Source organism: Excalfactoria chinensis, chromosome 13, assembly GCF_039878825.1.
Source record: "Excalfactoria chinensis isolate bCotChi1 chromosome 13, bCotChi1.hap2, whole genome shotgun sequence".
Lineage (NCBI taxonomy): Eukaryota > Metazoa > Chordata > Aves > Galliformes > Phasianidae > Excalfactoria > Excalfactoria chinensis.
Window position 1 is genome coordinate 13,104,256 of NC_092837.1, and position 16,264 is coordinate 13,120,519.

Sequence of the window (16,264 nt, forward strand, 5' to 3'; positions counted from 1 at the left end):
AATATTTAGTATGTTGGGGATCTTGTTTCTTCCCCCCTTCTCTCCCCGCTTTCTGTTGTAAGAGGGCTCTGTATTGCTTGGCTGGTATGTGGTCGTGTGTTTTCAGGGTCTTTATTACCTTTCACATTGTGCAAATGGCAGGCAGCTGGGACGTGAGGCATCGCTTACCTTTAATTGGTCAACTAGCCTTTGCTGTTCTGCTCCACACGCTGCCGTGCCATGGCTGACCTCTGGTTGTACTCCACCACGGTTTCCTTCAGCGCTGGCTATTGCCCAATTACGTAGAGTGCAGGAGCAGTGATTCTCAAGCCTTTGAACAAATTTTTACCCTATCCATTAGTCTAGAGGTGTGGACTACCTAAAGAAGCCCGTCCACGACCTAGAAAAACAAATTGGTAAGTGTGCTTCTCTCACTGATACTGCCTGTACTGAATAATTTTCTTAGAGGCATTAAAAAAAAAAACCCTCTATGAAATCCTAAATCGTTTCTCTCTTTATATATCAGAAGTCTGTAAAAGTATCTGAGACTCTTTTTTTAATGCCAACAATACATGAGACAATCCTGGATATGTGTGACACTTTTTAGAAAGTGTCTTTGTTTTTATCTATCCTTACAGTACCTGTGTGATAGGGAAGTGTCATGATCCCTATTTTAAAGATGGGAAGAGAAGACACAGAGAGATTTAAAGCTAGATTTTTAAAGGTGTTTTGACTTCTAAAGATGCAGTAAAATGTGCAGTAGGACTTTCAAGAGGGCTTAATTGCATCTTTAGCAGCTTAAAAGCGACTTGGCAGCTTACAAAGTATGCCAAGCAGAGAAAGGAATCTGGGTCTTCTGTGTTCTGGTCTAGGACTTTAACCATTAGGTGGCTCTTCCAGGATGGAGTGATTTGGGAAAGAAGCACGGCTTTTTGTTGCACTGCTGTTCACTTTTGCTGCTTCAACAAAACGTGGAAGCAATTGAGTCACAGTGGCTGACGTTAAGCAAGGAACAAACCTTTGTCAGTGGTTGAAACCTAAAGTGTTTAGAATACTGCTTGATTGTATAACTTCTGGAGGGTGGCATTCATAGAGGTTAATATTCCCCATTCTGTAAGAAGGTATCTTTCAAGGGGGTGTTTGCACAACGTAGCCCTGGAGCACAGTGGAAAAGCCCAGTCAGGGTGCTGGCCACGTTCTATAGAGGCTACAGAAAGACAAACTTTTTCCAAAGACAATTTGAAGCCCTTGGGTTGGGCTTCTGCCCAGAATTGGCTGCCAGAGAAGCCCATCTCTGTCTGTACTGCCTGGTGGAAAAGCTGGCCAAGCCTACCAGATTTATCTGGCAGAGGAGCTCTTGGTGCCCCTGCTGCTCAGTTTGCTCTTTGCTATTTGTTCCTAAGAGGGGAGTTTAAATCTCAGTACCTGTGCTATGTTCCTATAAGGGAAACTGTTGATCACAGCATGAGCCTCTGATTAACCATCTGAGGCAAGTGACAAGTCAGCTGTGGGAGCACAGGTGAAGGTAATCAGCTGTACTCCCAGAAGGGGTGGAGCTTGACTGCACTTCTACTAGACTTCATTTAAGGGCTGACCACTAAGGTTGAATCTCTTTCTGGACATCACTCCTTCATGGAGTTTTTATGGCAAACCTCAACATGGGTGAGCATCCATCTCAACTGAAAGTCTCAGCACTGGTGAGTCTTTTTCTTAGATACCCTCTGGCTATTTACCCTGTGATTACAACTATACGCTTGTATTATTCCAACTATGCAGTTCCAGATTCAGTGCGATGTATCTGTGCAGGGATCTCCAGTCATGGCATTGCTGGAAGGGCAGCCCTCCATCTGTGGAGGGTTCAGCTCAGTGGGCTCAGACCCAGTGACTCACAGATATGTGTGATTTTTTACTAGACCTGTGCAGGAAACCTTTTACCAGGTCCAGAATCCTCTTGAGAGTTTTTGGGTTTGAGACCAGGTTTAAAAAACAAAAAATCAAAGTCCCAGAGCTGTTTGTGGGTCAGTGGTCCAAGTGGTCAGCTTTTAAATCTACTGCAAATAATGTTTTAGACTTAACGTTTTTAAGTTCGCAAGCGAGTCTTGTATTTTATCAGGAAAGGATGCTTTTGTTTACAGACTGCCTAAAGAAGATATTTTAACACGCTGTTTTTTCTGCACATATTTTTCCATGTTGCTGAGCCCTCAGCTGTGACTCTCCCACAAGTTTCTGTTTGCCACTGTTGCTCCCAGGCTGGCTGTGGGTTCAGCATTCACATCTCAGTTACGCTTTTCACATTACTGCGTGTATTTGAGTATGTCTCATTTCATAGGGAGTCTGCTGCTGTAACATAGGATGCATCAGCGATGTAAAAGAGAACAGAAGGATGAATGGGGCTTTGCCATCAGGAAAGCCTTGTTACAAGGCCAAAGCAGGGATCCTGTTCTGTGAGTTGTTAACATTCAGCTTTCCTAGGGGCTAAGAGCTCATCTCTCAGAGGTCGTTGCTCTGTTTTGTCTTTTTCCTCCACTGCTGACAAACCAGTTGAGCTCTATAAAAGCTGCTTCCAGTGATAACTTCCCTCCTGGCCACAATGTGCATTTTCAACATGCAGTTTTATTACTGCATATAGTACTTACTGCAGCCTTATGCAAATCCAGATGTCTTTCATCAATCCTGAACCTGCCACAGCTGTAACCAAAGTAACCAAAAAAGACCCCAACATTTTCCTGGTACTTTCCAGTGCTTACACCTTGTGCAGGAAAATATCAAGGAGTGTGTTAACAATTAGCTGTATGTCACAGGTACTGTTTCTCTCCACGAGCATCGTGTCTTCAAGCTGTGAATAATTCATACCATTAAAAATATCAGTTTTGCTCAGAAAAAAAAAAGCCATCCAACAAAGCCTGCTGCTGCTGTGCCACTCATCTGCAGCTCAGCACAGTGTTTTGCACTGCAAGTCTGTGGTGTTTCATTTCTGAAAGCACTGAGCGTGGAAGTACTACAGGTGCTCAGAGTAATTGTAAATCCAACTCGGCCCCACCTGTGTGTATGGCTGTTCTAGAAACTTAGTTGGCTTGAAGTAACACAGGTGAAATTGTAACATGATACATTCAATAAAGAGGTGTTTGTTAAACTTGCTGGGGAGCCAAATCTACACTCCTACAATCCCATACAGTATATAGTGTATGTATGTGTATATGAATGGGTATGATGCATACTGATAAAATGGAATGAGCAAATTAAAAAACAGCACCAAGATATATAAAATATGTCTATAAAAACATATGGAGATGCATATCCTTTGCTCTATACACCATTTCCACACATAGTGTGTGTGTGTGTGTATGTGAGCATGCATGCCCATACGTGTATCTATGTGTTGCTGTACTCTGCAGCCTGTAGATTATAGTTTGGAGAGAAATCATCCTCCGTCATTCGTCACTGCCGAGCTGCAGCAGACCAGGCCAGCACATCATTTGTTAACAGTGACAAAGCCACACTCATAAACGCCGACATGTTACATTAATTTATAGGCACTGAGTGACTTATTAAATGTGACGTGTGAAATATAACAGGGCCCAGTATGGATGATTAGGTTTTGGGCTTTGAATTGTTGACAAGGCAGGGGTAATGAATTGTGGGACACAAGCTAGTGTGTTTCTCCCTCATTAGTCAGTATTAGCTGCATTAATAGTAATAATTGGATATATTCATCATTTAAAATGTTTTAATAAATGTTTGAACAGCACCTGATCTAGGCTGTCAAATATTAGACTGGAAGGTTTGTGATGGGAGAAAAATTATGCTGCTCCTTCTGCAGAGATTTATACAGCCTAAGGGGTGCTGTTTGCTGCATCCTTTGAGGAGTAACGGGTGGGGATGGTTTGGAAATGCCTCTCATGCATTCAAGAAAGACATTTCCTTTTCATCCTGTAGACTTCTTGGGCCTGAGATCAGGTCTCCAAGATGGGATCTGAACTGGTTATTTCTGGTCAGGTGAGAACCTCTATATGGAATTCCTCAAAACGTGTGGCAGTTTCCATCCAGGTTTGTGTTTCACTCCTCTGCAAAGGCATCTCCAGCCACTGAATTAGGGTGCAGAGTGGGCATTGCCTGGAGCACAGAAATGTTCCAGTTTGGGGGTCTGGCCTGGAGTCAATCAGTGCTTAGAGCTATCAACTTATTTAATACTTCAGATAGTTTTCTGCCTGAATATCTCAAAAGTACGATCTTCCCTGAGATGAACCCAAGAGATTTTAGTGGGTGTTCAGCCAGCCCCACGTTTGTTCTTGGTTTACACATCCCAAATGCATTATTGCCTATGACTCAATACAAAGCGTCCCTTTATTAAAGTAGAAAAGGTCATTGTTTTGTGATCCTTGGAAGTGGAAAGAACCAGAAATTGTTGTCAGGGAGTGCGGGCTGTGTTTGTCTGTTGCTTTAAAAAGAGATGTGTAGGTGAACGCTAGAAATGTGCCTTCTGAATGAATGGGTGGGCATCAAGAAGACCACGACCAGTTGCAAAACGAATCATACCAGTTTGAAACTTGTGACACACCGCCTGGCTGTACCCAGTTGTGTAATGAAGCCCATTTTTTATTTTACAAGCAACCTTCAGAATATAGAAAAGCAAAAACCACATGGAGTTATTGGCACTGCATCACTAGGCTGACAATTTTTATTTAAAAAGAAGAGTCCTCTATGGAAAAGCTTTGCTGCTGTGGGAAGCAGTGTTTGGTGGCTCAGTAGGAGGTACGCTTCCCTTTCAGATGTTGCTGAAGAGGTGTCACACCGGGGAGTACTGTGCTGGTACAGGTGCTGTCTTTCAGGAGAGACACAAAGTCAAGTGTCTGACCACCTGTAGTTGTAACAAGTCCCAAGACGCTTTCTGCAAGGATAAAAGTTTTCTCCTCAGTGTCCTTGCTAGTTCCAGCTAGCTGCCTGTACAGAGCATCAGGAATCTTAAAGATGAAGGGATCTTCATGCTCTCCTAAATACAGTGAAGCCAAGCCTGCTTATTTATATCCATGAACTCACTCTGTAAAATGTTGGTGAAAGACTCAGGAGGTGCCAAGGCTAAAGCTGGATGTAGACAGCTCCAGGGCAGCTGAAAAGCTTCACTGCAGAGGCAAGAACAGCGCATTCACTTTGTACTTGTAGTAATTCTGCTCAGTCCAAGTAAACTTTGAGTGGAGAAACTTCTTGTAATCTGAATGATTCATAGTTTGAACTCAGAGACATGTTGCTTTGTTTAACAGACGCCAAACTCACATGCAACGTACTTAGGTAATGTGCATTTAACTGTATTTTCCTTCTCATTTTGAATCAAGCCCGGAGTATTATTTTGTCAGGGTTGTCTGTTGGTTGGTGGTGATTATTGACAAGGTGATGTGGGAATATTTTAGCACTCGATCTAACGTGTGTCATTGTCACTGTAAAGAAGTTCTTCAAACTCCCTCTTAAGTTTTATTTGGAGATTGAGTGGGGAGTTAAAACTTGGTATTGTACGCTTAGCAAGTGAGATTCACCAAGCCTTTGGGTGGTATATAGCTGTGTTTTTATTTCCTGTATTGGTTAACTCTGGGCCTGGAGCATCAGTTCACCAGAAAAGATAAAAATTAATGTTTTCTCTAGATTTATATTAATATTTCTGAAATAAGGCCCTGATTTCATCTTCTAGGCTTGCATTGTTTGGCCAGCCATCCCACAGGATTTCAGCCTTTCCATTAGTGAAATGCATATATGTTACAGAACAGATAGTACGTTTCAGCATTTAAGCCAATTATTATGCAATTAGGTCTTAATAGAGAAGTCTTTAGTGCAACTTTGTGGGAGCTGCAGAACTGAGCACAAAAAGAGCAATCAGTATCCTGTACCCATGTGGCATTCTTGATGGTTTTAAGCTGTTTGTCTAGTTAGAAAGATTTTGGGTGAGATTCGTTAGTTATTTTTACACTAGGGAGGAAATATTTTTTTCCAGGGTGGTGCTAGAAGGGGCCAGCTGTGAGGTTTTGCTCATCCTTTTTACTCTTTGCCAGTTGCCAGCACAATTGTTCTCTAAAGAAGAATGGTAGAGTATAAAAAAAAAAAGAGAGTGAAAAGTTGTAAAGTTGCAAGCAGTTCCTAGTTCATTACATTCATTGTGGCTTTTGGTGGTACAGTGTCAATGTACAATAACTTCTGCCCTGGCACCCTTACCTAGTTGCTTGTTGTAAACACGCATTTTCCTGTTGCTAATGCTATTTTTGTTACTCCATGGTGATACAGAGAAATAAAAGCTATGCAGGATTTATGTAGGACTTTGCAAATCCTCATGGAGTGTGTTTTGTGGATATGAATCCCATTGATCATGGGTATAATCCCTGTGTTCACACAGAAAGGCATCCTGGTGCCAGCAGTGCCCAGCTGATGTCCTTACCTCACCCCACCTACGACTTTTGATTGTAATACTACTCCAATTTAGGACATTTGGCTTTGTCCTTCAGCTTGGGTACCCTCACTGGGGGACTGACGTCAAGGGCAGGCCACTCTTCTTGTTAGCTGCATCACCCTTCTGGGTGGGTGCAGTGGACAACTTCATAGCTGCAGGCTATGATGTCTTTTCATGTTTCTGTGACATAAGAAGAAGGCATCAGCAAAAGGGTTTTTTCTCTATGTTTAAAGTCCCTTGCTTTAGAAAAAGTCCTGCTTCATTCAGAAGTTGTGATATTGAAGTATATGTTTTGATTCTATGCTTCTGCTGTGGAGGTAATTAAGTTCTTCCAATGTAATGTTAAATGCCCACCTGCAACTTCTCCAGCATTACTGTGATCTTCTTTGCTATGACATCACAAACTTTCTCTTTTCTCTTTACTTTTTCAGTCTTCCCCTTGTGTGGTGATTTACAATGCATTTTGCAGTGTCTCAGTTGTTTACACATACACACATGCACAGAAATTCTGCACAATTTCCTCCTTTAAAGCAGTTCAGCATCCCTGTCCAACAACACCCTCCTGTTGAACCACCACACGTACAGCTCAGGCAAAGTGCCTCTGCCTTTCCACAGAACAGTGTTCTGCTTCCTTCTAGCACTCGAAATAGCAGTGATACTCCAGATCCCATCCTCATGGCAGAGCATCCTGCTGCAAGGGAAGCAAAAGCTTTATTCTCCTGAATGTCCTGAAACAATGGCAACCCCTGAGTGGAACACCCAGCCCATGGGCAGGGACTCGGGGCAGCATTTGACTTTGTTCTGCAGCATTTTTATGCTTGAACTTTCCTTGTACCAAGAGAAAGCATATACATATCGTACATACATTTGCATTATGTGACTGTGTGGCTAATGCTAGACTTGCTTTCACTGGTTTCTTTCAAGCCTCCTTTTATCTAGATTTCTTTTGCAAGAGAAACAGATTCTTTGTATTTTTCTGTAAACTTTTTTATTTCATAGTAGATCCCCTTTCAGACTCTTTCCTCACTCTGACCGCAATCCCAGTTTAGGTTCAGGTCACTAGAAGTTATAATGACTTGATAACGTTGTTTTTTCTTTCTCCCCTGCACAAAGTCCTTCCCTGCTGTTTCTTTACTTGAAACAAACTCTTCATTTTTCGTTTTGAAGCATAAATTATCTGTCGAGGGGTTGCACTCAATCCTTCAGAACGCTGACACTTCCCAAGTTCTTCTATGTAATTATGCAGCTGAGTCAGGTGAAGTAATTTGCACTCCTCTTCAGAGCAGGGCTGCGTGAAACAAGATTTATCATTTCATTTCTAAGTTGGCTCTTGCTGTTACAGTTCCACTGAGGATTTGGTGATGCAAAAGCTGGGGCTGAGGTCTCATCCCAGCACTTAATGCCGTGGTCCCACAAATGACTCTTGCTGGCAGTGGAACAGCTCTCACAGTCAGTGTGTGCGCTGCATTTCTGTTACGTTTCCCTGGGGCTGGAGACTCCTTGGATTTGTTAATGATTTGTAAACGTGAATGAACCTGATTGCTTTCTTCATTTCTGATGCACCTCTGATTCACCCTTGGCATATGTTGTGCATTGTTGGAAATAAGAGACTTACAGGTGCCTCCCTTTGACCTTTCTTTCTTTTCAGGCCATCAGTCCTATGCATAAGACTGGTCAAATATTCCCATATCAGTCCACACCTCCTGGTTTTCATTTATTTATTTATTTTCCATTGTGCCTTTTCCGCTTATAAGCAAAATCTTGAAAACAAAACCTGAGTGAGTTTTGAGCCAGGTCATGGGGAGGAATGCTGTTAGAACTACACCAGCACCTTGCCTGTGCATTGTAGGAGACCTCTGCTCAGAGGGGTTTGGAGTAACACTCCGTATCTCTCTGGACAGGACATTTTCTCTGTGCTGCTGATGCTCTGGCCAGAAGGTATCCTGCTCCCACACATTGCATCAATCGTTGCATCCCACACGTTGCATCAACACGTGGCCCTGCTGGGTCTGGCAGTTTGGATGGTCACACTGCTGTGTCAGTGTTATTTAAGGGTATCAAGGGTGTGAGATTACTTGAGAAATCATTGATTATTGTACATGCAGCCAGGTTGCACGCAACTTTATGTGCAAGCTCCTTATATGCTGTAGAGCATTTATGTGCTGATCTGGGAATAGCGTGCAAGAGAAAAGAAGTGTCTGTTTCCCACACATGAAATATGTACCACGTGAATCTTTATAACTTTCCCAGCAAGTGGATGAAAGGAACATGTCATCAGCACCCTTGGCTCCAGGTGATGAGTTTTAGGGTCCCACATCTGCTAAGAGAGAAGCAGCTTCAGCTGGCTGGATTAGCACTGCTCTGCAGCACACCGGGGCTGCGATACCACTGATGCTTTTCGGTAACAGCGCTAAAGTTACAGTAGTTTACCATGAGGTAGCAGGCAACCAAATACTCATATCGTATAACAATAACAGCAGTGCTGTTATCTGTCATCGCTTACACTGAACAGAGGTTCTTTTAGCAGAACTATGGCCCTGGGAGGGCTGCTAATTCAATGGCATTGTGTGAACTATGACAGAGCACAGAGATGTTTTAGATTTTTTCCAGTGGCTGGATTGTAGCATCTTTAGTAAAATCAGAAATATCTCACCTGCTTTTATAGTCCGGTCTGTGAGCGGTCAAATAGGTGAAATGTGGAGACAGAACAAAATGAAAAGTAGTTCAGATGAAACAAATCATTTGAATAATGGTTCTTTTAGTAAGTAAACAAATTCTGTTGGTTATGTGACTTTATGCGCTGCAGTGCTGGAAAGTCTGTCACCATTTCAGCGAAAGCGTTGGCCCATCAACTCGTAAAGAGCAGGCAGTGATTTGATGTAGGCATAGAAAGGCAGAACTGGGGGTTTCTGTGCTGGGTAAGCAAACAACTGCTCTGCACGCAGCATAGGAGCACGGCTCTGCTGCTTCTGTGCTGTCACAGAGTGCAGCGGGTGCAGCGCACTCATCCTGCATCGCGCTGTCAGAACCCACACGCACTGCATGTGCTCTGTACATAGATGGTAGAAACTCCTTCCAGCCCTTCTTATGGCAGGAGGGCAGCTGAAATCTAATAAAAACTTTAGATAATGGATCTGAGCGCAGTAAGGATAGATAAGAAAAGTCACATTTTCACAACTTTAAGGGAAAAAAAATGTATTAAATGGTCAGATCTGGGGCAAAATGAAATGACAGAAGCTGAGCACTCAAAGCTGCCTGTGGACTACTTTTAGTTTTGTTTAGCGATGTTGTTTTTTGGTGGTGTTATTCTTTTCTTATTAAAAAATGTGGGAGAAGGAACCAAAACCATCTCCGTGGGATTTTAACTCACACGTGGGCAGAAATGCCAAACACAAATTCCCTAAGTACTGTGAATTTCTCTGATGCGTTTTAACTCAGTATTAGAACTGGAGAGTTCTGTAAGGTGTAAGGTGAAACACTGATATGCTGTGCAGAACGTGCAGACCTGAGGAAAAGCAATTGAAAGCACGTGGTATAGCAAGCAGTGGGTTATTTAAGGGCATTTCGGGCAATCCTACCTTCTGATCTGGTGATTACATGGATGCTTCCTCACCTGTTTGCTGTGCTGAACTGAGTGTTTACTGCGTTGGTAGCAGTAAAACCCAGCTATGCCAGCTCGGGGAGTCAGAGTTTACAGAAATAATGCAATCTATTCTGTTTCTGTTAATATGGTATTGCCTGAAGAATCTCAGTCAATAGATTCTGGCTGTTTGAGGCTTATTCTCTCTGTCACGTTGCCTTTCTTGGACCTTTTCTGTAGTTCAAGGGGGAAATAAGTATTTTCTAGTAAAATAAATAATTTTCCAGGGTTTTGGCTTTGGCTTTTTTTTCCCCTTTGTGGCTGCTTAGCTCCTATAAATACAAAATACACGTCTGATTCAGCTTCATTTTTAAGGCACTGAATGAGAATGCTGAGTCCAGTGAGAGGATATTTGGGATTTTTTTTCTTCTTCTTAATTGGGATGTTTGACAAGTCAATGAGGTTGTGTTTAGAAAAGAGTTAGGTGATTGTATCTGGTGTTTAATTTCTCCTCTGCAGAATAAATTTCCTGTTGTAAAAATGCCACAAAAGGTAGCTACTGCTGTTTATTGACTGAAGAGCCAAGCAAAATCCAGCTGTGAACATGTAGGTAACAGGAGGTTTCCCCATGCTTATATTTGATTTCCATGCACAACCTCATGCTGGTAGATACCAATGTAAGGCTCAATTTTTCTTCTGTGAATGGGGGGTACTTGACACGGCCAGTTCATTGCATGTGAAAAGGTCTGTGAGTTCAAATACAAACAGAAGAAACCCCCAAACCTGAAATTTTACAACAGTGGATTCATTAATGAATGTGAATTTGTATGTTTCAAATAGTAAGATTTCTTTTCCTCCCCTTTTTCTGCAATTATTAGCTGCGCTGAACTCAATTTTTGTATTAAGTTTTGAATTATTTTGACACCTTTTCTATGGGAAACTGGGATTAAAAACAAACCGATCCCTGTAGGGGAAGTTTAGAAACGTTGGAGAAGTCAAAAGATTATGACCTGTGGGTTCACCCCTCTATTGGCTTCTGCGCACCTTTATGTGCCAAGTTTTCACCAGAAAGAAATTATCCATCACAAACTCCTTGAGAAAACAGTATTTGTAGCGTCCCAGTGTCCTCTTTGCTGGGAGGGCAACCACGTAAAGGATTGTGGCTGAGTTCTGCAAGGTACAGAGGTACGTGAATACCACCTTTGTCTCCAACAGAACTGCTTCTGTATTTAAATTTATGCACATATTTAGTACTCCTGCTGAATTGGTACATCGTACAGAATGAGCGTGCAATCCTTTTATCTGGTGGGCAGTTGCTAATTATTGCACATATTTTGCATTTACTAATTTTGCAAACCCACACGCACTTACTGCTGTGTTTCACCCAGGAGTCTAAATTTACCCTCTTCTATTGAATGCATTTACACCGCAGAAGAGTTGAGTTTTGTCAGATTTGCTTGCCCTAAAGAGCTTTAAGTTGTATGACTGGCACTTCTGGATGGCCACTGCTCTGGCTGACCTTGGCAGCCCGACAGCTGTCATATTTTCACATGGATGAACTGTTCCTGAACAACTTCTCCAATGTATTGGGAACAAACAAGCTTTTCTTCAGCATCAGGAATGCAGCAGGTCTTCCCTTTCCAACTAATTTTTTCTCCTTCCACAGGCATATTTACTGTGGCAATGGCAAGAAAATCCTACTGCTGAGCTTTCGTGTTTGAGTTCCTTTAAATTTCCTTTGGGAGAGTGACAGAAGAACCAGCCCAGATCGTGTCAGGACTTGCTTTCATTAACTCTTTGTTTGCTTTGATTAAACATGGGCATTAATTTATGGTGGAAGGAGGGGAATCGGAAGACGGGTGTCAGGAAGGAGCCAGCAGCAGTGGGCAGCAGGTAGAACCATAGAATGATAAAATATCCTGAATTGGAAGGGACCCATAAGGGTCATTTTTTTTGTCCGATTTAGGCTGGAATTTTGTGTTCAGCTGGAGGTTACATTTCTGCATTGGTCCTTGCAGTTTCTTAGAAACCTGTGGTAGGATGATGCCATGGCATGGGCTGCATGCTCACAGACTTGAATGCTTGATTCAGTTTCGTAGCTGCACTGAGCTGCGTTGTATCACAGCTTAGAAGCTAAAATTAACCTGTTTTTCCCCAATCTGGAGTCCCATATCCACATGGGATAAGGGATGAAGCCCAGAGCTCTTTGATTTAATAGTAAAGCAAGTCAGTCAACCCAGGTCCATCACGAAAGTTTCCATGTTTATGGACCTGAGCTCACTCCTGTGAATTTGGCTTGTGTTTCTGTGCTCCATATGCACCAGTGCTCCTCATGCCAGAGATGTCAGTAGTCAGGAACGGAGCTGGAAAATGTGTTCTGTTTGATTCATGCAAAAAGAAACTTTTGAATGGTAGCAATAACTATAATGAACGACTGAGTCTTGTGTGGCGGAAGATCTGGTGTTTAGCAGTCATGTAAGTTTGGAGGGAGTTAAAGTTGAAGATTGCATTGACATTCCTCCGTTTTTCACATGTTTTTTCATCTTCGGAATGAATTTCAGACCCCAGTGGTTAGTATTAATGCTGTATATCCTCTGCGGTTAGTATTAATGCTGCACAGCCCTGCTAAATGGGGAGCTGAAAAAAAAACACCCCACAGTGCAGAAGTTAGATGCAAACAAACAGAGATGGCAGTTTGTGCTTACAAAGGGCTCAGCTTTGCTGGCACTTCTCCTGGACCAGTCCTGTCAATCTAAATCTGAAATATTTGCAGAGCAAAGTGCTGCTAAAGAGAGAGGCTGGCAGGACCGGACTGGAGGTGAAGAAGGTGGTGGGGCAATTAGTTTCAAGCAGGACCTGAGAGATAGAGCTGAACCTCATGAGTCAAAACCATGGCGCGCTGCCCTTATGCTGATCTGTATGTGTCCAATTGTTGTTATACTGGCAGCTGGAGAGTGCTAGGCCAGCCTGGGAGCTGATCACCTCTTGCTTGGGTCAGCGTGAGATGAATCTAATTTCTTCTACAGCTTATTTTGATGAAGCTTCCATAAGATAACTCTAATTGCACAGTCTTCACTAAATACTTCCAAACTTTGTGTCAGAGTTTGGAAACTCCAGAACACAATTCCTGTATTTCATAGTGAATCTTCCAATGTACAGTGTTTGTCCAGAGACTGACCAAGAGCTTTCCATCTCTTCTGGGAGCCTCTTGCATCGAGCCTCCAGCTGTGCATCTTATGCGTGTGGTGCTGTGGCTAGGAAGGCTCTTCCTGCCATTGCATGTTTCATGCTATCTTTCAGTACTGATACGTTTAATTCTGCCATGTCTCAGCCTTGTATGGGGTCGTGGTACAGCTGTAGGGCTGCAGCAGACCAAGGATGCAACTGCTGAGCCCAGCACTCAGCAGAGCTTTGAATGGTCTCACAACAAACCTTAGTGAGCTTAGGCTTCATCCCACAGAATGAGTAGTCCTGAGGCTTTGCCACATAAGGGCTTGTCTGAGGTTGTAGGCGCAGGCTGACAGGGATGTCTTTACTTCCCAACAGATGGCCAGGCTTTTAGTTTCAGCAAGCAGCTTTGCGTGGAGGGGTGGTCTCTGGATCCTGCCAGCATTTTGCATGACAGGGCCAGCTTAGGGCATGGGGGATCTGATGTCCATGCCCTTCATAGCTCATGAACTAAATGATGAGCTGTTGACAGGAAAACCATAATCTGAAGTGTAAGATCCTGAACTCTCCCCGCTTTTCGTTTTTCTTTGGCAGAATTAATGCCCTGTTTGCTTGTCTCTCAAAATCCATTCTGGCACAAGTACAAACCTTTGCCTGGTGGCAAGCAGTTGTCTGGATCTGAGATGCCAAGATTTGTGCTGACAGCTCCTTCTATACAATCTGAGTCAGGCTGTCACAGCTGGCCATTAGAGGCTTAAAAAGACACACGCACGTACAAAAAATAGCACCAACTTTCAGTTATTGAAAATCAGAACCTGCCTGATGATTGTAACAGCTTATACCACTGTTAATTTTGGTGTAAACAAATACAGTGTTTCCAAACCCCTGTTCAAGAGTGGTGTCTGTTTATTCTTATAGTGATTGGTGGTCACTTGCTCTTATTTCTCAGCACAAGGGGAGAAGGGACTTTGTGGGCCAGGACATCATACTAATCTTGAGCATTGTAGTTTATGATCCCCTGCGTTACCTTACTTTTCTTTAATGAAGACAGTCCCTCAGAGTTTGACTTTGTCCTTGCCACTGTTTGCCTGGCATGATTTTCTTGGCATGGAGGAACAATCCCTGAAGCTTACTGGTTTGGGGGGCAGCATCCCAACTAGAGCAGGGCAAGGAATGCTGCTCATCAAAAAGGGATTTTCTGAAGCTGTTTACTCTCCACTTTTGCCTTTCTTACTGGCAGCATTTGCAAATTCTGCTGACTTAACATTCAGTTTGGGTGTTAAAAGATGGATGCTTGCAGAAGTTAACTTTCTGATTTCAAGCAAAGAAGGACCAAACAATCCCTCGCCTTGCTTTTTTTTTTTTTTTAATGTGGAGACAGGTCAGATTAACTTCTGCTTAGTCAACTAATGGTTATTGCAAACGTAACGCTGCTCTGTCTGGTTGCACTAGGTTTTAAACTTGCTGTAGGATTAAATTTTGCACAGCTGAGCTTTAGTAGGCCTTAGTCTGTAGTTTATTTTGGACAAAAGGCTGATAAACTTTGGCTCTCAAGGAGAAAGCCTGGAATCTGAGACCCACCATTATTCATTGACTTGTCTTTATGAGTTTACAGTCCACTGACGCATAACACCGAAGGAAATATTTTCAGTGAAATGTTTGCTTTTTTCTTTGGCTTTGTAAAATGCAATGTATTTTCTTAGAGATACATGTCAGGGTCACATAGCTACTTCAGTGAACTGTGTATGGCCAGGAAATAGGCAGCATTGCAAATATTCCACTTTTCCGTGATGTCAGCCTTTTAACCAAGACTTTCCTGTCCTTCTCTTTGGGTTTTGGTCTTTTGCTAACCACCGTTTAAGCATCAATATTATGTACAAACAGCGTAATTGTGGAAGGGAGATTTTGATTGTATGGAATGGTTTCTGTATTTTTGTATTGAATCAAAATGTGCACACTGAATTGAACTTGTAAAACAAAATCCCATTTATATATGAGGAAATTTTCTTGGCTGACATTTTTCATTTCTTTTCTTGATGGACCACAACATGTATCTCTTACTTTCTTGCTCCACGAGTTAGGCCATTTAGTGTGAAAGAGGGACCACATCTGCAGTCTTTAATGGCCCTATTATAGCAGAACTATTAAGTTCATGCTTACACGCTCAGGCATCCTTACACATTTGTGCTGGACTGTGGCCTCTGCTCGCTCAGTGGATGGTCAGTAGTATGAACTGTCTGAGTTGAGATTGGTAACATGAATAAGGCTCTGTTAGACCAAACATACAGATGTTACGCTGTATTACTGTGCTCCGTTTATAAGATGATAATGCCCATTTCTCTTTCTCCACAGGTTCTTCTTGAAATTTTTTCTCAAATGTAACCAAAATTGTCTAAAAAATGCAGGAAACCCTCGAGACATGCGACGATTTCAGGTCAGTTGGGCATGTTTCCTCCTTTAAAAATCAGCAGCTTACCTGAACTAGCCTAGTAATTCATTGGGAGATGCTAAAATATAAGGTCACAGAATATTGCCTGAAGGGCTGCTTGTCACTGCAGAATTGGGTGGAGGTATTTGTGATTTCATTCCTTTTCTTCTGGCCAAGAACATTCTTGATGGTAAAATTATCTCAATGGGAAGTGAATCTATGAAAAGAAAAATCAAAATGACTTCACTATTGTTTTCAGTCACAACGTAGCTTTGGGATTCTCTGTTCTGCCTGAGAAACTGCCTTCATGTAAAGATACCGAACAAAGTGAGAGCCGTGTCTGTTGGAAGAGGCAGAGGAAGCTATAAGAGTAATTCAGTAACAAAATCAGGCTGAGTTCTCTGATTACACATAAGGATTTATTATGCTGCAGCTTTGAAGACTCATAAATGTGTATTAATATGATAGCCCATCCCCCCTTGGAAGAAACTACCACTGATTAACTTTCTTGGGATGGTTTGCACTGATACTTCCCCAGTGTCTCAGTGTGTGGTAGGGAGGCTCAGGAGCTATGGTAACCATTTAAAAGGCCAGGGATGTTTCTGTATGCCACCCCTACATCCATGACTACTTTTGGAACTAAGAACAGAAGTATCACTCAGGAAAGATGGTCTGTGCT

At 42.5% G+C, this 16,264-nt stretch overlaps 1 protein-coding gene across 9 annotated transcripts in view; it reads left to right on the forward strand.

The window, feature by feature from the left end:
* The window catches only part of EBF1 (EBF transcription factor 1), a 252,247-nt gene that overhangs the window by 144,675 nt on the left and 91,308 nt on the right, over positions 1 to 16,264 (forward strand). For all 9 annotated transcript variants that reach the window (XM_072347977.1, XM_072347974.1, XM_072347975.1 and 6 more), the window contains exon 7: positions 15,510 to 15,591. In XM_072347977.1, coding sequence (XP_072204078.1) covers positions 15,510 to 15,591 — 82 coding nt within the window. The remainder of the gene's footprint in view (positions 1 to 15,509; positions 15,592 to 16,264) is intronic.